At 35.1% G+C, this 21,266-nt stretch overlaps 1 protein-coding gene across 5 annotated transcripts in view; it reads right to left on the bottom strand.

The window, feature by feature from the left end:
- Positions 1-21,266, bottom strand: part of LOC5571052 — a 72,630-nt gene that overhangs the window by 11,749 nt on the left and 39,615 nt on the right. The window contains exon 1 of one of the 5 annotated variants that reach the window (XM_021841476.1): positions 11,034-11,410. The exons of the other annotated variants lie outside the window; for them this stretch is intronic. Within the exon in view, the coding sequence (XP_021697168.1) occupies positions 11,034-11,100 (67 nt within the window). The 5' untranslated portion in view covers positions 11,101-11,410. Of the gene's footprint in view, positions 1-11,033; positions 11,411-21,266 lie in introns of those variants that run through there. 5 annotated transcript variants of the gene reach the window in all.

The raw sequence follows: 21,266 nt of genomic DNA, 5'->3' as shown, positions 1-21,266 counted from the left end.
GCATAATTTTGATTCAAATGCCGAACACTGAGTTCATTCTGTCTCATATTCCGAACACCATGATTTAAAATCCGAACAGCACAAATGAATCGCATTCAAATGAATTATTTCGCATTCACATTTATCGGAACCAGATTTACTGACCTCGATCTAGAGATTCAACACTACTCCCGAGGTATAAAAAATATACTGGAAGACGTAAAATTGAATTGCAATCGACTGCCATTTTCAGGTTTGGATGGCATACTTCAGCAAAATATTTCAACCAAATCGCCATACAAAAACCGAGTGTTTCAAATATCAGTCTGTTCGGAATTTGAGACAAAACGGTGTCTGAATTCACAATTTGCTTCCAAGAAAGTGGGTTTTAATACTGTCGCTAAGCGAGGCAAGATAAAATGAATAATATTGGAATGTATATCAATATGAATTATATATTCAATGTATTAAGGTGAAGATGAATCGAAGCCAAAGTTAAAATTTTCAAGAGCACGGATCTGGAGAACCAAACAACCATTTATACTGAAAACTTAATCGATTGGTCACTAGCTGGTGGTGATCAATCGATTAGGTTTTCAGCTCAAACGGATGTGTGTCAGCTCTCCAGATGTGTGCTCTAGAAAATTTGAACCTTGGCTTCGATTCATCTTCCCCTTAAGCAACATCACATACAAGTAGATTTAAAATAAGAAGATTTTATGAAAAATTTCAAAACTTTTTGTAAAACTCCGGTTTTTGAACTAGCAACACGGCTGGGATACCAACAAAGTGCCCGGTTGCAATTCAACTCAACGATGTGGCAGTAGGCTTTTGTCAAAACGACCAATGGAGAGTGGTATTTTTTGATAGGCAATTGGTTTCATTTTTGCACTTTGACCTGGCAGATTTTGTCTTATTTAGTCATAAACCAAATGCTTCTCATTTGAAACCTTCAAGCAGATTTGTTCCCGCGATCTATTCAAGACTCATACACTTGAACCTCAAATTACGAAGCCTTTTTTTACGTAAATTCAATTTACCTAACTTTTTTACGAAGTGTGTAAATTGAGTTTCGACAATTACATAAATGGAATTTTATGTGTTGGAATGATGAGTGACGCGGAAATAATCTGATTTGTTTTATAGCTTAGTTCAGACGTGTTTGATATTTGATTTATTATAACATATTATTGGTAATACCTGCCATAAACTTTGGAATACTCCGGAATCAACAAGCGTGATCTATGAAGCTTTGAAATCTTTGCATATGCAAAGCAGTTCAGAGCAATATGCTGCTTTGATTTTGTTGTTGTATTGTTGTGCTGCATTTAAAAGATGTTGTAAGTCATCCAAGGTCTTCTGGGAATATAGCTCTTAGAATCTACAAACGTGATAAGGTGCATAGTGGGCGTTTGTTGATGCAGTTGATGCACTATTAGTAATTCAATGAAGTATGTTTCATTAAATCTAAATAAAGTTCTTATCAAAAAATGATTTTGGACATACATGCATACATCCAAGAACTTCCTGAAATGTAGTACCGTAAAACGGAATAGCTTTGACAGTTTTTGGGAAGAAAATCTGAAAATATCTGCACTCAGTTTAAAAGATTTTTATTTTGTATTTTTAAAACAAGTACTGGTATCTAAGTTATCGATTACAGTTGAAGGATTACATAACGATTCATTTTGAATGGACCCATAATTTTTCATATAATTGAAAGTCTCTTTTTGGATTTGGGGTAACTTTGATAATGGGTATTGAAACACATGAAAATCGAGAACTAAACTACTGTTCGGCATCATTGCAGTTAGGATTCAATTAGGGAATATGAAAAGAGAAGGTGGGTTAGACTTTGCTCATAGAATAACAGGATTTATAAAAATGTTTACGTACAAAAGTGTTTTAAGTTCAAATTTGCATGATAAACACCATTATAAGTCTCTATGAGTTGTTATTAAATTATGGGGCCTATTTTGTAAATCGAGCAGATTCATGTGACTCGTCTGTATTCATTGTCGATCAAAGCAAGCATGCATATTTCAGATGTCACCCGTCGACTCCCATAGTAATCCAGTCACATAGAGTGACAACTGTCGAAAATCTCGAGTGACAGAGCTGAGTCGAGTGATTTTTTCAGTCGACAGTGACTCTAGTCGAGTCATTTTGATCGACTTGACTTATAAAATAGACCCCTATATTTCAGAAAAGATATCAACTGATATTTTGGACATTGAATTAAACATATATCAAACGTGTTTGATTATAGCTTATAGTTTCTAACGAAAATAGTTTTGACATGACATGTCGAGCTATTACTTTTTATTTTTCAATTCCGTTTGCTTAACTGATTAACAGAAATTACGTTATTTCGTTCAGTATGTTGTGAGTCCCACACTATCAAAGTTACCCGCGTTATCAAAGATACCCCGTTTTACGGTATTTCAAATCAACATGCATAATGTGTCACATATTGAAGAATTTGAAGGGGTTAATTCGAGCAGTTTTATGTGACTCGTCTGTAGTCACTGTCGGTCAAAGTAAGCATGCCTATTTCAGATGTCATGTCCGTCGACTCCTATAGTAATCCAGTCACATAAAATGACAACTGTCGATAAACTCGAGTGACAGAGCCGGGTCGAGCGAAATGTTTGATCGACAGTGACTCCCGTCGAGACTTTTCGATCGACTCGACTTATGAAATAGGGCCCCAAATTTGATAAATGTTTAGAAATATTAGAAGAATTTTACTGTGAATCTTGATGACAATAACGGAAGTTCTTAGTCATCCAAGATCTTACGGAAAGACAGTCTATAAGACCTACAAGATCTACCAGCATAATAACTGACTGTTTGATAAGCAGCACACGTCTTGTAAACTCATGTTATTAAGAGCTCTAAATTGTTGTGTTGTGTTGGATTTTTTTTTATTTACTAGCATCTTAAAATACACATCATGAGATCTACATCCGTAAGAAGTGACATTTTGGGGTCTATTTTGTAATTCGAGCGAAATCACGTGACTCGGCTTTAGTCATTGTCGATCAAAGTAAGCATGCATATGTCAGATGTCACCCGTCGACACCCATAGTAATCCAGTCACATAGAGTCGATCAAATCGACTCGACTGGAGTCACTGTCGACCGAAAAAATCGTATGAATAAAAATTTGCGTTTTGTTAGGTTCAAAAAGTCGTCCTTAGACTACTTTGACGAGAAATCTGAAATAAGAAAGACTGGGCTATACAACTATTTTGAAGATTTTCATCGTACGTATTTTTTTTATTATTTTGCATTTTAAGCATGAAAATGAAATTTTAGACAAAAACAATTTTCTGGATTCTTGGACCACTGTGCATTGGGACAGAGCCTGCTTCTCAGCTTAGTGTTCAATGAGCACTTCCACAGTTGTTAACTGAGAGCTTTCTTTGCCAAAGTTGCCATTTCTCGCATTCGTATATTGTGTGGCAGGTACGATGATACTCTATGCCCAGGGAATTCAAGGAAATTTCCATTACAAAAAGATCCTGGACTGATCGGGGGTTCGAACCCAGATACCTTCAACATGACTTTGCTTCGCGGACTTTAACCACTCGTCACTTAGGAAAGTCCCAAATGACTAAGGGTTTGTGCCATAATCAAAACCTATCAATAGACCATCGGTTACGCTTAGATCCTGAGGCCTATATTTGATAGAGTCCTTAGAGGACCAAGAACATCCGTACAAATCAATGCAACTCTCATCATCAATATGCAACTGTTTATGTTTGTAGATCCTTAGGCCTGCATTCCATTGAATCCTAAGAGAACTAAGGACATCGACACTTATCCATACAATGCTCTGTTCACTTAAATTAATGGTAAGGGGTTTGTACCATAAACTCATCAAAAGATAGCTATAGATAGATCACATCAGTGATTGAAGGTAATTATTCCAAAAAGGTTTGGGTGAATCAGAACACCAGTTGTACTCATTTAGTTACCAAAACTGGGATCTTGGCTGCGATTCAAACGGATTTCCAAAATAAAATAATCTTCAATCTTCTTGGGTCCAGTATTGTGAGATATGCTTCTACTTAGAAAAGATAAATCGATCTCCATTGACTCACGTAGAATCATATGCCCACACTCCAAGGAGTTCCTGGAAAACCTGAACATGAACACGTTTTAGCCTGATTAAGAACTAATTAAATTAATAAAACTCGATTTACGAACTGATTCAATTTTCGAACCCCCGATCTGGTTCGTAAATTGAGGTTACAGTGTACTATATTGGTCGGCGTTAAGTCAGAGTGGACCAAGTGACATTTTTGGTATTTTGAGAAAAATGGGTTTAAAGTCTAACGTTCTGTAATTTTTGAACTCGTTTAAATTTCGGTTCAATATTTTTACACGTCTTTATGTTACTTTCAAACAATATAATGTGAAGTGATAATCATGAAAAATCATAATCCAAACCTCTGATAAAACGATTTTTTGATGAACTATGTGTACTTGGTCCACTCTGACTGAACTAAAGACCACCGTTCAGTGAGTTGGTTCACTCTGACTGAACAATTTCTTGAAAAATAACAATCATTTAATGCTTGCATGGTCAAATTGGGTGCATATCTCTAAGATAAACAGATTATCAAGACCCTTCTACACCAGTATCGTAAATTCTTAAATAACCCATATAGTAAATACCAAAATCAGTGGCATTATGATAGCTTGAAAATTAAGGTTTCGCAGGGTCAGGGCGTTGATGACCAGAAATATTCAAATATGCGTTCAGTCAGAGTGGACCAAGTGAAAATCTTGAGTACCGACCAAAATAAGCTGGTCTAATAAGCGGATCGTAGGACATGCCATACATACACCATACAACTACCGTAAACTTCTATCGGACTCTGAAATTGACTCAAAAAATGCAGTAATCAATCATTTTATTGCTTGTCAACACTTGGTCCGCTCGGTCTGCACAATTGCAATTTTTGATCACCCATCCGAATGTGGTAAATTGTCAAAAATCAAAATCAAATGCATCGAATCATGTAATATTTATAAATTTCTATTGATGGATAAGTAGAAGAATGATTCGATGTCGAAAAATCTGACAAATCTCCTGAAATGTCTTTCATTTCCTCGCATTCCTAAGCGCGCTGATCATTTTCGCTGTTATGGTAATAAGCACTTGGTCCATTCCGACTGCACACTTTTATCGATTTTTGTTGATCATCCAAAGTAAATTTATTACATATCTCTCGTAGTTTACAGCATTCTTCAAATCTGATCAAAGTGTAACAAAGGTAAAGTTATTTTGCATCTAATGAGAGAATAATCCAATTTTCTCAAGTTTTGTACTTGGTCCCCTCTGACTTAACGGCGACCATATATAAATTAAACTTTCAAAAATCAGATTGAGGGCATTCAAGTCAAACGTATCAAATATTCAAAATGTGTACATGCACTCACAACAAATTCAAAACGATGTTTTAAGAGCATGCTTCTGATCTTCAAACCATGTTTTAGTTCAGTTTCACCGATATAGATTATCTTTTCAAATACCGAAAAGATGATTCTGAGGCTGCCTACCCGGTATAGAATTACGAAGAATATACGATGTTGGGCCATTGGAACGAATGTCGACATAAATAGTTTCAATCATCTTTTGTCACAATAGGGAGCCGAATCCTATTGTTGGCACTTTTTATTCACTTCGGCATTGGGGTCATGTTTGGCAACAATATGCGTCATACTGAAGCACTTCTCATCAGTGTTGTGAAAAATTCAATTTCTCATAACTCACGCTTGATATTATTCATGCGTGAGTTGTCCATCACGCAACTCAGCAGTCAAAAATCATGGATGAGTTTTTACTCAGTTTTACAGAGTTTTTATTCATTAATTCTTTCTAACGTATACAACAACATTCGGGTTTCACGAGGTTTAGACGGGTTTTGCAACTGAATCATTTTTTTACGGTTTGAGTTGATTGAGTGATTTTGCATCAAAATCCCAACCGTGAGATTTGCGAAGCAGATCTATAATGAGTTTGCTCACACGGGAGAGCGTATTGATTGAGATTTGAGTGTGAGTCTATCAACACTGCTTCTTATTGCAAAACTTCAGACAATTCAGCTGAGAAAAAAAAACCATGACAAAGTGAATCATGGAAGTGCTCAAGTAGATCTGCACTCTAGTGCTTTATAGGGACCTTCCTGAGCCTAATGATAACGTCCGCGGTTATAAAGCAAAGCCATGCTGAAAATGTCTATGTGTGTGATAATTCATGAATTGTTTTATTTTGCTTGGTCAGAATTTCAATAAATGGAATATGAAATATTGAAACGATACTCACATAAATGTGTTTTGCATCATCAGATCGGTCAGATTAGATTGGTATTTGTAAAAATAACTACAAGGAAGTGGATCAAGCTGATCATTGTTGTTTTTTTTTCCAGAAAGAGTCCACAAGGAACACCTTTATTTTCATGTCTTCATCCTAATCCTTCTGCTTCTTCTTCTTTCTCATGGCATTACATCTCAACTGATAAAGAGCCTTCTTCTCAGCTTGGTGGTCTTCAATTGAGAGCTTTTTTGTCAAGTTACATTTTTGGAATATTTGGCCATATCCGATTGGCGATTAAATGTGAGTTAAAAGTTTTGCAAACTCAAATTAATAATTACGGTTTCCTGTGCTTTGAACTGCTAAAACCATTCAGTAAAATGATTGTGGGGATTTTCCTTCTAAAGTTATCAGTAATAAGAAGCATGGGCATAGACCGAAGCCGTATGCTTCGGTAGGGCTATTCTACTAGGCAAACATAACTGCATAAAAGTACTCCTAGTAAGCGCATGTGACGAGCCTCAGAGATGTCTCATGAGACTCGCTCACTAACATATATTTTGCACGTATCTGCATCTCGTGTCTCATATAATCTGTGAGCTGCGATATGAAATATCGCATGGCACACTAGCTCATTTAGGTATACATGAGAAATACGACACTCTGGTTATCACTACTACTTCGACTGGAATTGCTCCAAACGCCATTCTATTACAGCGCCACCATCGCCTTTTAGCTTTGCGTTAGATCACAAATAGGCTGCAAACTGAAGTTAAAGTTTTTTTTAAGTAACACAAATATTAAATAAGTTTATCAAAATCATAAAACTGTAAAAACTATAGAACAAGCATCAATATATTAGAACTTTTTGGTCAGAAACTCTTGTTAAGTTTCATGACTTGTTGTTATATATGGCATTTGGTATAAGACTCTTATTTAACCCTTTGGTATGGGGAGAAGAGGTACGTGTCTGCCCAAAGATCAAGATCTCAGCAAATTTGGGATGGGAACATGCGTGACGTGGGAACGTCCAGCATCAACAGTTTCTCGAATTGTGAGGTATTTCAGCCCACTTCTCTCTTCTTCGATGCATTCTTATTGTATGTAGATTGCAAAATTTTCAGATCGATTGCTAAGTTTTGCTGAACCTCTTCCCCTAACTCTTAGAACAGGACCTGATCATTAGCTGTTTGCTATAATCTGTATTTACAATGCTATTGAGTTTGAGAGATAAAAGATAATCACCCTTATTCTTGTTTACGTTCGAATGCGCTTTGGATCGAAAACCGTTTTGCATTTCCGTTTACGCCAACAAAATCAAGTGAGCCATGGATTGGGACGAATAGGATTCGATCGAAAGTTGGATCCGCCGTAAAGAAGAATGAAGGTGAACGTCCAAAATATAATAGGGTCGACAGTCTTGCTATCACATTCAAATCGAAAATTCTATGATGTCATGATATAAGAAAAAGGAGAGATCTCTGCAACTCTCTTAAGTTCGTCACAAATTCCAGTTGTTGCTAGGACGTGGCCAGAGCAACTCTCGACTGTTGAAGTATGCGTCAGGTTTGTCCAACTGCTAAGTTTGAAAGCTCTTATTTATTAGCGGGTATGAAGGTGTCAAGCCTAATTGAATCGCTTATGACTTGACACCTACCATGTATCGTAGGTGATCAACACTTACATAATGCCGAAAATTCAACCCTGAAGCTATAGAAAAATATTTGTCTTGTTTCAAAATAAGTTTTAAGTTTATGTTCTAAGCCAGTGGTTCTCAACCTTTCTGCAGCTACGACCCCTTTGAAGTTCTACAAACATCCCGCGGACCCCTAAAATAATGGTACCGAAATGAAAGTTTATGGAAGCCTTCCAAAGATCTCATTATGAACCAGCAGATACACTTGGCAGGCACACCAAAAAATCACGTCTGTAATTCATTAAAAATAACATTAAAATTTGTATAAATTTGTAAGTTTGTGCAGTTTTAGACTGATGTATGAAAGTTGCCCCTCCCCTTCCGTTACTTAAGTCAGCGATTGGAGACTAACCTCTGATTATCAAACAAGATTGATACATCAACTGGCTACGTCCTTGCACAAGCTGATGAATAGAAAGATGTGAGTAAATGATCACCTACTTAAATAAGATGCAGAGAACTAAACAAATTCTCATACGTGTGTACAAACAGATAATGCAATACTTCTGCTGAAACTATCTGGAGTCCACTAAATTTACTAAGAATCTTGCCAAGAGTTTACTAAACATCTTTCTAAGAGTCTGATAATAAACTTCTGAAAAGGAACTTGCCAAAATTAACATAAAATCAGGTAGCTGAGATAATTATAATAAAAGTTTCCGCCATAATCTTCGAAACTTTCGCCAAGAAATTTCCTTTAGAACGATTAAGTGTCCTCCATGCAAGCTGCTTGGAATCATTTCATAAACTTGCAATAGGCTTTCGAGGAGTCAACTGAAGGCAGATTAAGAATATTTGCAGAAATCTTCCAAAAACACTCACTTATGTAATGATAATAAATTCGAGAAGATTGGTTTGATTATTTAGAAACAAAGAAGAATTTCAAAATTCTTCAATTTCTAGTTTGCTAAGAAACTTTCAAGATATTTTCAGGGGGCTCGCCAGGAAGTTGGTAAATTTCTGCCAATGATTAAGCCAAAATTAAGTCACGAGTCAGTTTTTTATGGATATCTCTAGGAACATTGCCAGACATGAAAAAAAAATCATGGCTTTGTGTCCATAAAAATTGAAAAACACAGCTAAATATATGTTGTAAATTTCAGTTCATTTTCATGCACATATTTGAAGCATCAAATGTTAACGACAAATCGCTTATTTTTCAATCGAATACACTTTTAATTTACACGATCATGTAACATTCAAGGATATCTAGTTGAAAATCAAACGCGATGGTGTAACAATAAATGAATTTGATTGATTTTTACTTTCTTCATCTGTTTACGCTACATTGAAATTTAAATATTTTTATCTGAGAAGTCCATTTTTTAATATTTGAAATATAAAAACCTGAACATCGCAACGAATGTTCTATGCAAAACAAACGATGTAGAAATTCTTTGCATTTATTTATCAATCATAAAAAAGACACATTTACAATTGCTTCGCGGACCCCCTGAGAAGTCTTCACGACCCCCCTAGGGGTCCGCGGACCACCGGTTGAGAAACCCTGTTCTAAGCAATCTAAAAAATAAAAAAAAAATTTGTATGTTGAAAAAAACGGAATAATTTGTTGACGAAATCGGAACGTGACAAAATCGGAACGTGATAAAAACGGAACATAGCTGTAGTACTAATTTCCCGTTTTCATTTACTAACGGGTATTTCACTAAACAGTTCAAAGTTTCATTAAAAAAGGAACTTTAGAGATCAATTTATTTTTAAAAAAGACTTTAAAGACTCTTCATTAAAACAGACTTGTTTTGGCTTTCATTACAGTAACAATAGTGATTAAGTCTGTAAAAAACCTTCTATCAGCCTTGCAAATAAGTATGATAGTATTGCTAGTAGAATACCTAGAATTCATATGAACACATGTTCTACATATGTTCAAAGTACAACACAATATATATTCACGACTAGTACTTGTTTTAGAAAAATAAAATCTACAGAGATCATCTGTGCCAAACAAGTATTAAAGAGGGATTGAATATAATCAATCTTACCTTGGATTACGGTGCATAGGAACGACAGCTTATCACAATGAGTAAGTTGTTAATCGATCTGTAATCTTTCCAAACCAATAAAAACGTCTATATCCCTATGGTAATTTCCAGCGTCAGTCTATTCCTACGTATCATTACAGAAAGTATGGAAATTATATGCGATCATGGAGCAGAAAACTGAATCACAACCCTGCTCTAATGAATCACCACCACTACGCAGGGAAGAGCAATAAACTTATTCAAACGGCGAATACTGAATTTTTCCGTCACGTTCCACTCATCACCCCATTGGCTGGAATATGGCCACAGAGCAAACTAGACAATATAATGTAGTAACCAGCAGACTATAGCGTGCCACCGAGAGTCGTTGCGATCGTGGCTCCAAGGTGCAGTAATAAGAAAACGTAATCATTTTCCAAGCCTTGTGGCCACGAAGCACAAGAGAAACTTTTCTTGTTGCTAGCAAAGCGAGCATATTTCCTATACAATCGCTGTTGATTCGGTAGAAATATTACGGTACATGCCAACACGGTTGGCGAATAAGCTCCAGTATAAAACCATAATATTTATACTCTGTACAACACAACATAGGCACTGGAGCATTTACCAAGAGTTTCTAACACACATACACTGAACACCGCATGGAGGAAAAGCTGGTATGCTGGTGGTACGAAACAATTGGGCTCAGCCAACCCAGCTAGCTACCCGAACCAATCCAACCGACCATTAAGCCAATCAAGGGAATTCGTAATAACTTACGACGAAATGTAGACGCCTCACGTCTCAGACCCCTCTTGAACACAATAGATACTGACTCTAGGTAAAACACCATTTTTTACTTTGAACTAGGTCTTAAAAAAAACAACATAATTACATTATCCATGAATGCTTCCCTAAAAGTTTCGTCAACCATGCTTCAAAGGCATATTTTCAGAATTATATAAAAAAACCCATACCCAACTTCTTAGAAAACCCTGGAACCAAAAACAGAATACCTGGAAAGTTCAGCAAAGTTTTTTTTCGCATACCTTGAAATATTTTGATGAGCTCCGGCATATTCCAACCGTTCAGTAAATTCTTCACGTACGTATCCATTTCGATGAAACAGCTTTATGAAACTGCTTCTGTGTGATGATTTCGATTTCCGCCACCAAAGGGGGAAATTTCCGTAATACCTCCCGGATTAGATACCGTATTTCGCAGTCCAAAGAGATAACGAACAACACAAAAACAGAACTCACACTACAATCCCGCACCAGTACCTTATGCACCAACAAATACACGCAAACCGAGCACAAAGCGAAGGAACATAAAAAATACAACCGTAATAACACTACACTTCACAGCACTCCATCTGGCGAAAGCGTTCAACATGCGGCAAGATCTCGATATACACTGAAATAAGTGCCCGACAATTTGAAAGACAATACAGAAGAGAGAGCACGAGCTAAAATTACGCGCGAGAGCCTCTCTCTGCTCAGAATAATAGATACAAAACCTGTGATTTGTTTATATTGCTTTCTCTTTCATTCGCCAACCCTTGCAAACGCGTAGAACAAAGAAAGCAAAACGCAGCATGCACGCGGTGACGATCGTTTACTCTTCTCTTTCAGGGTTTCTCTCCCGAGAGCAAAAACAGAGCGATACGATTGGTTCTCTCTTGGCTACATTTGCCGCTGCTCAGAAAAACGGCACATAATCTGTTTGGTAATACTTGGCGTGTAGAAATGGTGCAAGACAGAAGAAAAAGTTCAACTGGAATAAAAATAATGAAAGCAAATGGAAGCGAACATAAAAACTCCACGAATGGCGAACCGAAGGGGAATGTGAATAATCTCGGATTACAGTTAGTATTTCCAAGCATCGGAGATACTGCTTGTGCCGTCTGGCTTTTCACCAGATACTCCCGAGCTCGTTTCGGACCAGTGTGTTAACCTGAATCCGGAAAAGACAGCTGTCATCGATTTAATGTGCTTCGAATACGAGTTGGTAATTTTCCACTCGTTTGACGGAGAATCGATAAGACTGACTTTGAAATGAGGCACTTGAAATTACGGTTTGGAAGATTTTTGTTGGTTCCGTATTACATAAAAATATATCTGGTAACGGAATCTTCTCAAACAGATAGTTATTTATTTCAGGGACATGCAATGCACACAAGCAGAGTTTCAATAATATGTCATGTAATCCAGCAGCAAAAAAATACATTGCTTTTTCTTAGAATTTTTTAACGTTCTGGGGTAGTTAGACTTTATCTCACATAGAACATTGCTAGATCAGGAGCATATCACCACCCTGTAGAAAATCAATTGAAATTGACTAGCTATATAAACGCCCTGTAGTAGTTTGATTTAATCCAATGCAGATCAGGTGCATCTTACCGCCCTTCTTCTTCTTCTTCTTCTTTCTGGCATTACGTCTCTACTGGGACAGAGCCTGCTTCTCAGCTTAGTGTTCGTATAAGCACTTCCACAGTTATTATCTGAGAGCTTACTGTGCCAATGACCATTTTTGCATGCGTATATCGTGTGGCAGGTACGAAGATACTCTATGCCCTGGGAAGTCGAGAAAATTTCCAACCCGAAAAGATCCTCGACCGGTGGGATTCGAACCCACGACCCTCAGCTTGGTCTTGCTGAATAGCTGCGCGTTTACCGCTACGGCTATCTGGGCCCCATCTTACCGCCCTATAGAACATCAATTGAAAATTTCAACACAGATAAAAAATATTTAAATTCCAATGTAGTGTAAACTGAGGCATAGGGTATAAATAAACCAAATTCATCTATTGTTACGGCATTTTGTTTAGTTTTCAATCAAAGATGCTTGAATGCTACATGATCGTGTAAATTTAAAATACATTTGATTGAAAGATAAGCGATTTATCGTTGACATTTCAGTTTATTTTGATGCTCCAAATATTTGCATGAAAATAAATTTAAATTTACAACATACTTTTGGCTGTGAAGCTTTGTCAACACTCTGGAGTAATTTGATCAGGTGCATCTTAACGTCATGTACATATGACTTCAATCGATATTGTCGTCTTTAACATAACTTAACGTTGTAGTACATCAACTGAAATTTCCAATCTGTATCAGTGCTCTGGAATAATATGATCTTATATTGGTGGATTTTTGGAAAATAAAGTGCATTTAAACGCCCTGTAAAACATCAACCGAAATTTTCAAGCTGTATCAGCGCCTTAGAGTAATTTGACCATATTTCTTGTGAGATCATGATCGTTAGGTCTTTCTTGTGAAGTCATGAGCGACCTGATACTACTTTGGTTTTGGATGGATTTGAGGTCATATTATTCCAAGTGCTGATGAGTTCGGAATTTTCGATTGTTCTACAGGGCTAAAAGTATGCACCTGATCCCTTAATATTCATTTTTAATAAGGAAGTTTTTGGGTAATTTATCTGGAGAGTTTACTAGATAACAATACGTGGTCAAATACGTCCCAAATTGCTTGGAAATGATAACCTACTACTTTTTTCAATATCTGGTATTATCCCGTTGAAAATAAACGTCAAAATGAAAATTCGATTTTCTAGTGAAATTATATAAAATTTGATCATAATACGAAAATTTGAACATAAACCTAAACTAGAGCTGCAAATTCAACATCTTTAAGTAATAAGAGTTGAATTTCAAACGAGTTTTGAAACAGAATGCAGACACGCAGACTTCGTCCTTTGGCGGAGAGGCCTATGTCATTCGCAAACAAGGATTTTTGACATTTGAGTTCTGGAATTCTGATAATTAACCTGAAGTGTACGATTTGACAGATAACTTTGAATTATTCTAACAATGTATGTTGGAAAATTAAAGTTTTTTAATTTTACGACAAACCTTCATGCCAAACACTGTCGAATGCTTTTTCTATGTCTAGAAGAGCAAGACCAGTAGAATAGCCTTCAGATTTGTTGGAATGGATCAAATTTGTTACGCGTAAAAGTTGATGAGTGGTCGAATGTCCATGGCGGAATCCGAACTGTTCATTGACAAAAATTGAATTTTCGTTGATGTTTGGCCATCATTCTGTTCAAAATGACCTTTTCAAAAAGTTTACTGATGGAGGAAAGCAGACTACCCAAAAATTAAGTTCTTTTTACGCAAATTTGAGTAAACTGCATTTAATTTTTACCCACGGTTGGGTTGTTTTGCCTCTCTCGCATAGGCTTACCAGATGGTATCCTTAGGGAGGACATGTCCTCCTTTTTGATCATGTGTCCTCCCGTCCTCCTTTGGGCAGAAAATGTCCTCCTTTTCAAAATTTATCGAATACTGAATATCATATCTACTTATTCATTAGACTCTCTAATGATGATGAAGTAGTTTTGCTACAAACTAACGTTAGTTTTAGCAAGTGTTATACATTTTTAATACATGTTTGTGAATTTTCAGTTTTGAAATTTTCAGACATTCGGTTTGCATATTTGTTTAAACTTTTGAATCAATATTGAACAGTATAATTGGTTTCTTTTCTAGATAATGTTCGATTGGCCCTAAATAAGATAGAGGATACCTTCATGGCCTCGGTTTCGCCACCATGCAACGTCAACGACCTTTTGCATGCTGTCTGGGACCATTTATGGGTTGAATTGCTTTTGGGATTATCAATAACAATAATTATTATATCGCACAAATTATATATTACGACTGTAGTTTTGGGTATAAATTAAAACAAATTTATCAACCAAACTTACACCCTTCAATTTAACTTGAGAAAATATTCAAACGTTCAATATAATTGAGAATATTTTTCTAAGAGACATGAGTCTATTTATTCATCAAGATGAGAAAACTATATACAAATATAGAATTCTTAGAAAAAAACTTGTTGAATCAATTTGACTTTCTTTCAAGAAGGTAGATATAGATAAAAAAAATAATTTGTTTGATTATTTTTTTTCGTTCGTTCAAGATACCGTAGATCAAAATTCTTTGCACTTCTATGAACAAAACAGTTCAATACGAACCAGTGAATACGAAAATATCCTGAAGCATCTATGGTTGCTTTTAACCTATGTCAAAAATTACGTTTATTTTAATTGTTATTATTATCTTTATTAAAGTGGCTTTTCGTTCTTCACTATCAAGCATTTTTGTTGCTTCCCCTAAACTTTTCTCATTGATTTACCGTTTTGATTCATATTGCGGACAGCTTCAAATTCCGGACACTCTCGTTTGTATGGGAAACATTTCACACGAAATGTTTCAATTTTCGCCGTCCAAAAGTTCTCATTTTCGAGGCTCATTTTATTAGGTTTTTCCATAAATATCATTGCAAATTTTCAATGCCCAACTACCTTAGACGTCTCTTAAGTGGTTGAACGATTTCAATTGATGATTTGACTATTCCATTAATGATTATCATGAGCTGTCCGTAATTCGAATCAAAGCGTCCGGAATATGAGGCAAAAGTGAGGGAGCGTCCGGAATAAGAATCATGAAAAGGCCACACGTTTTGATTTATTTAAAATTATTCAAGTTGCGGACGCGTATTCTTTACCCACCATCCGAAAGTTAAGGGCTTCCGACGCTCGATAACGCTTGAAAATCATACAGAATGATTTATTTTGTATGGTCCAAGCTGGGTTATACTTCACTGAGACCTTAAGTGTCCGTAATATGAATCAAAACGGTATATAGTTTTTAACAAATCGACACTGTTTCGTTCCATAGGCTAATCTGAAATGATCGATTTCTCTTCATCAATCGTCTAGTTTGAATAAACTTCAACAAAATAATTGAGTCCACAATGTGTTTTTTGGCTTATGGAACAAGATTTGATGACTATGCTTTGGAACGTGAAACGGTTTTCTATAATAATGCAAAGAGTGGAACGATAAAGAAAAGTCGAATATTGCAAGCCATTATGAGAAATCAATGTCAAATTGATTCAAATATCAAGCCTAATTTGCTGCTAAAAAGGAATCACTAAAGAAATTTCTCTTCGATTCCTTGCAGAAATTTTCTACAGCGAACTGACATTTCTTTTCAACTGCGTACTGCGATCAGAAAAATGTGCTTTCTTGATCGTTTCCTTGCAGGAATTTCCCATGCATCAAGATAGGCCAAAAAATTACTTGTCAGCAGCGAATCAGGCTTCAGTATTTAAAAAAATCTTGTTTACTTGATAAACCTTGATTTTTTTGGGCATGGCAAAACTTTGAAATGTCCTCCTTTTTTAAAACCAGTAAAGCAAAATGTCCTCCTTTCTGAAATATTTATCTGGTAAGCCTACTCTCGCAACAGTAATGCAGTCAAAAACAGAGAGAGACGCACCGACCCAGCGTCAAAGTTCAATGGAATAAGCCAAATTTGGGTTCTTTCGAGTTTACCTAACGTTAGGTTGTTTTAACTCATCACGGAGACTTCGAAAGCTAACGCAGGGTAGATTTTTTTTTTTGCACTGGGTTGTTTTTTTTTGCCGTTGTCAAATAAAAACAACCTAACGATAGGTATATATCAGTTAACCCAAATTTGGGTTATCCCACAGAAGAGCCGAATTGCGTCAAAAGAAGTCAAAGTTGGGTTGATTAGCGGCTCCGTGTAGTTCTCTTTTCTTCCAAATCAGTCTTCCAGGCATTTTCGAAAACGTTCTCTTGATTGAGAATATTTTCGAAGTCCTGAGTAACTTGATTGAATTGGACTAGTAAGTCCTAAATTAATTCTTACGACGCTTTCAAAACTTGAAAACTAAACTGATCAGTTTCAAATTTTTGGGAAATCGTCACTTGTTCCATTATGTGACGATTTTCCAAAATTTGAAACTGATCAGAAGCCTATAAAAAAATACTAACAGATGATTTTGAGAACAGAAAAATTTGGAGCTTTTGTCCGGCCATGCACCACTGTGCCATGGTTCATATAAATTTAAAAACAAATGTGTTGATAAAGAAACACGATTTGGAAGGATGGGATCGTAAAACTCAAAAATTAAATAACGTGGTTTGTGGATAGCCCCTAATTGTTTTATTGAAACTCCATTCCATTCGAAAGTTAATAAACGAGTTGTTGAAAGAAAATTGAAATACTGAAAGATATGTTTTGCAAAATTGTCAATCCAAAGTCAATTTATGTAGATTTTTTAAAAGTTTACAAAGGCAAATCCACACAGGTAGCAGTGAAATCTACAAAATTGAACATTACTTAAATTTGCATGAGAATGCAGTTAACCAGTGTTCTCCCCACTTTTTTGGACTAATGCCCTAACCAAGTAACAATTATGTATCATATAATTCAGCTGCATTGCCTAAGCACAATTCCTGTGATATTAATTAACCGTTGGAACCGTTGTTTTATACAATTTTTTGATATAAAAATATCTGTGATCTATCCACCTAGCAGTGCAACGTGAAAATATTTTTTTCTATATTTGCCCAAATCGAGTGGCTGTCTTCAGCAAAGTTGAAGATAATGATAATTGAACATTTTTCTTCTCAGACACCAACTTTGTACAAACGTTTGTTTAAGAGTTACAGAGCATGTTGTATCAAATACTCCTAGAACCAATTATTTTAGAATAACTTTTACTTAATCGATATTAGCAAAATATTTTTTTTAGAAAGTTGTCTACAATCGAAAATTACCAAGGCTCCAACTTTCTTTCTCATCTTCCAATGCTAATTAGTAAGTACTGTTTATCGACCCATTAAGGGATGGTACACAAATTATGTCACGCTAAATTTCAACTTTTTTGACCCCCTTTCCTCTCCCTTTCCTATATCAGACCTCCGAAATTTTTGTAAGGCTTGTTACGCTTGGCTTGACCCCCCCCCCCCCCGAGGCGTGACGTTATTTGTGCATGACCCCTTAGGGAAATTTTAAAAAAAAATAATAATAATGAAATGACATGAGAAAATGCCTCATTCAATCAGCTTCCACACTTACACACAGTAACATGTTATAAAAATACGTTTCTATTATACACGATATACCGTAAAATGGGATGAAGTTGATCACTTTTGACCGATTTTGTTCCATAATTCCAAGTAGGATGCATATACAGGGTGTCTACTCAATTACAGAAATGAAATTCCCTGATATTTCCAGGTTTTCCAGGTTTAAAAAATAATTCAAGATTAAAAAAAATCCCATAATATACGAATGATTAATTTTGGAACATTAAAAACTTTTGTTTTAAATGATAGGTATGCTTGAAAATAAATTGATCTAACAACAAATTCACAGTATTTTTTACTTCAATAAAAAAAAATCTGTTTTGTTCTTAATGTGAAACAAAATCAACAAAATTGGTTATTTATAATAAATTGCTACGAAAATCAAGAATGTTTATCATAATTAAACATTCAAAATTTGATTTGATATAATGATCTGAAAGTGCCTTTAATCATCAAAGTTAGATATGGAAAAAATAATCTATTGGATCTTAAGGAGAAAATAGATCATATATTAGGGAAATCAGGGCTGGTAGCGAATGGTTGAATTAGAAATAAGAAGTTTAGATACCTCTAGCTTGAAATAAAAAAAAATGTTGACTACTAAAAGAAACCTAACAGGAATCACGAGATGAGAGTTTAATGCCAATGTTGAACATACCGAAGTATATTTCTAAGGCTTTTTTGGAATTTCTCGTGACATCTCTTTAAGAGTATGTTTTGGGATTTTTCACTAGCTTTCTAAGTAATTTATTCTTCGAAGAATTTCGCCTTAGATACCTTTAACAGTTCAGTCAAGTTTTTTCTATGGATAACCACATCAGGAATCATCTATCCAAAAATGATTTCATGAATTTCCCTAGGACTTCCTACAGCATTCCCATTTGGAGCATCTTTAAGAATTTGAAATTTCTTCAGGAATTCTTTCATTTTTTTTTCTCAATGAAATTTTTAAATATTTTTGCGGCCATTCAAGGAAATTTTAAGGAAATCTTTCAGATTGTTTTGAAGATTTTTTTTATATCTGGAATTCGGAAATAAAACCCTAGAGTAACCTCAGATGAAATTTGTGTAAGTTCTAAGTACGCCTTGATGAACTCATACGAGGATCACTGAAAGACCTCCCAATTTTTTATTACACTTCCTAGAATATTCTTGATAAATTGCTAAGATAACTGAAAAAAAAAAACATTAGAATCTCTGAATAATGCCCTACAAGACGTTTAGAAGAAATTACTTGAAATAATTCGAACAAAAACTCTGATTTTTTATTAAAGATTTGAAGAATTCATGAAGATTAGGCAATTTTATTTGAAAGTTCATTAGAGATATGATCGAAACGCTACAAAAATATTTTGATGGAATGCTAGAGAAATTTCAGGAGGAACTTATTGAGGAATACTATAGGTCAAATTTATCGAGGAATTCTTAGAAACGTTTATAACAGATATCATCGAGTAGTGCCTGAAGGGTTTTTGGAACAATTCCTAAGAGAATAAATAGTTGAAAAAAATCTTAGAAAAATGCCTGGAATAAATTAAAAAATCGGCTTAGGAATTATTGTAGGGTTTCGTGGAAAAATAACGATACGATTTTTTTTTTCAAAAACTTTGAAATTAGCAAATAAAAAAGTGACTTTAACGATAATTTTTATTAAAATAGGTACTTCAAAGACCTTTACCAAAAATACAGACTTGCATTAAGTGATCAAGACTCTAAACAAATTTGCTAACATGAGAAATGTTCTATTTTTCGTGCCTGTTATATTTGTTGCTCTTTTTCTACGAAGTTTATTATTCTTGCATAACGGGCAAAACAAAGATTTTTAATAAATAAATTTGAATATTTTCAACGAATCAATTGCTCATGCATGAACGACACCCAACTGAAACTTGCCTTTAGCAATATTACAATCTAAAGTTCTAATTCCTTGTCCAAACATGTTTAATGCTGATTAACTAAGGACTGAACATGTCAACTGGCAATTTGATAGCGGCGCAGCCGCTGGTTGAGGAGATTTTGTGTCCCAAAAACGACATAGTCTACCATGTATTACTGTTTAAAAAAAAATTCCCTGAGTGTATCTGGAATTCCCTGAGAATTCCAGGTTTTTTCCAGGTTAAACAAAATTCCCTGATAATTCCAGGTTTTCCAGGTAGTAGACACCCTGATATATCATCATCCAAATATTTTTTTAAACCTGTACTGGTTGGATGATTATTAAAGTATACAAACGTAATATTGAAAAAAATGATATCATAATATCAAAAAAAAAAAATTGAAATTAAAACAGTGGAGTTTTTTATTCCGGGGTGAAATTGATCAGTAACTGCGATAGGTTTCATAAACTAAAGTTATGTGCTATTTACTACATTTACGGCTTGATTAAGGGTCACTGAATCTGAAATAAGTGTTTAAAATTTTACAGCTTGTTGATAAATCGGTCAATTTTAAATTTAATGTTGTGAATTATAGAATACACCACTTTATACGCCTACAGGTATGCAATTTCATTTGAAATTAGTAACTCGCTCCCTAAAACATGTTTTTTCTCTGTAACTGAATTTTTTATCCTCAATGCAAATTCAAAACTGGGTTTATAGAGCATATATGGAATTTATGAAACAGTTTAATTAAATGGTATTTTTATATAGCCTTGGCAATAGTCGATTGTTTGGAGAAGAAGCCTTCAACACACAGTTCGAACGAAACGTGTAAATTTCTGAGATATATGATGCATACAATTGGAGCGTGGAATATCATGGATATTTACATAATATGTCATGTAAACTTCAATTATATGTCATGTTATCAAACAGGATTCTGTGTGGTTACATGAAATATAACACATTTTTACATGATTTCAGACTTAAATTTACATGACGTTATGTTTACATCGCATAAATGAAGTTTACATGACGTGTAATCTTCATTATTTTTAACTGTGCAGTTCATCAAACATTTCCTAAAATATCTGTTTTTCCATGGCATTATTATCTTAAATATCAAACTCAATTTAGGAACATCAAGAACAGCTATCAGGTAATGCGATATCACATAAATTGCGATAATTGAAATCGGATCATAGCTCTTTTGACAGTTTATGCATGAGGATACGGGAATGATCAACTTCTCCCCACTGATCAAATACACCCCGAATTACGGTACCTATATATTATAATTAGGACCTTTTTACTTTTCTACTATCAGAGAAGAAAATACGATTTTTCCGTATGCGAGCCACTTCAATAATACTCAAATTACGCCAAGCGCTCGAGATATTCACTAGATCTTAAAAGTCATTAGTGTTCAGTCCTGTACCTACATGCAACAGAGATCATGCGAATACT

Source organism: Aedes aegypti, chromosome 2, assembly GCF_002204515.2.
Source record: "Aedes aegypti strain LVP_AGWG chromosome 2, AaegL5.0 Primary Assembly, whole genome shotgun sequence".
NCBI lineage: Eukaryota > Metazoa > Arthropoda > Insecta > Diptera > Culicidae > Aedes > Aedes aegypti.
The sequence above is the reverse complement of the archived record's forward strand: the minus strand, read 5'-3'. Positions and strand labels throughout refer to the sequence as shown.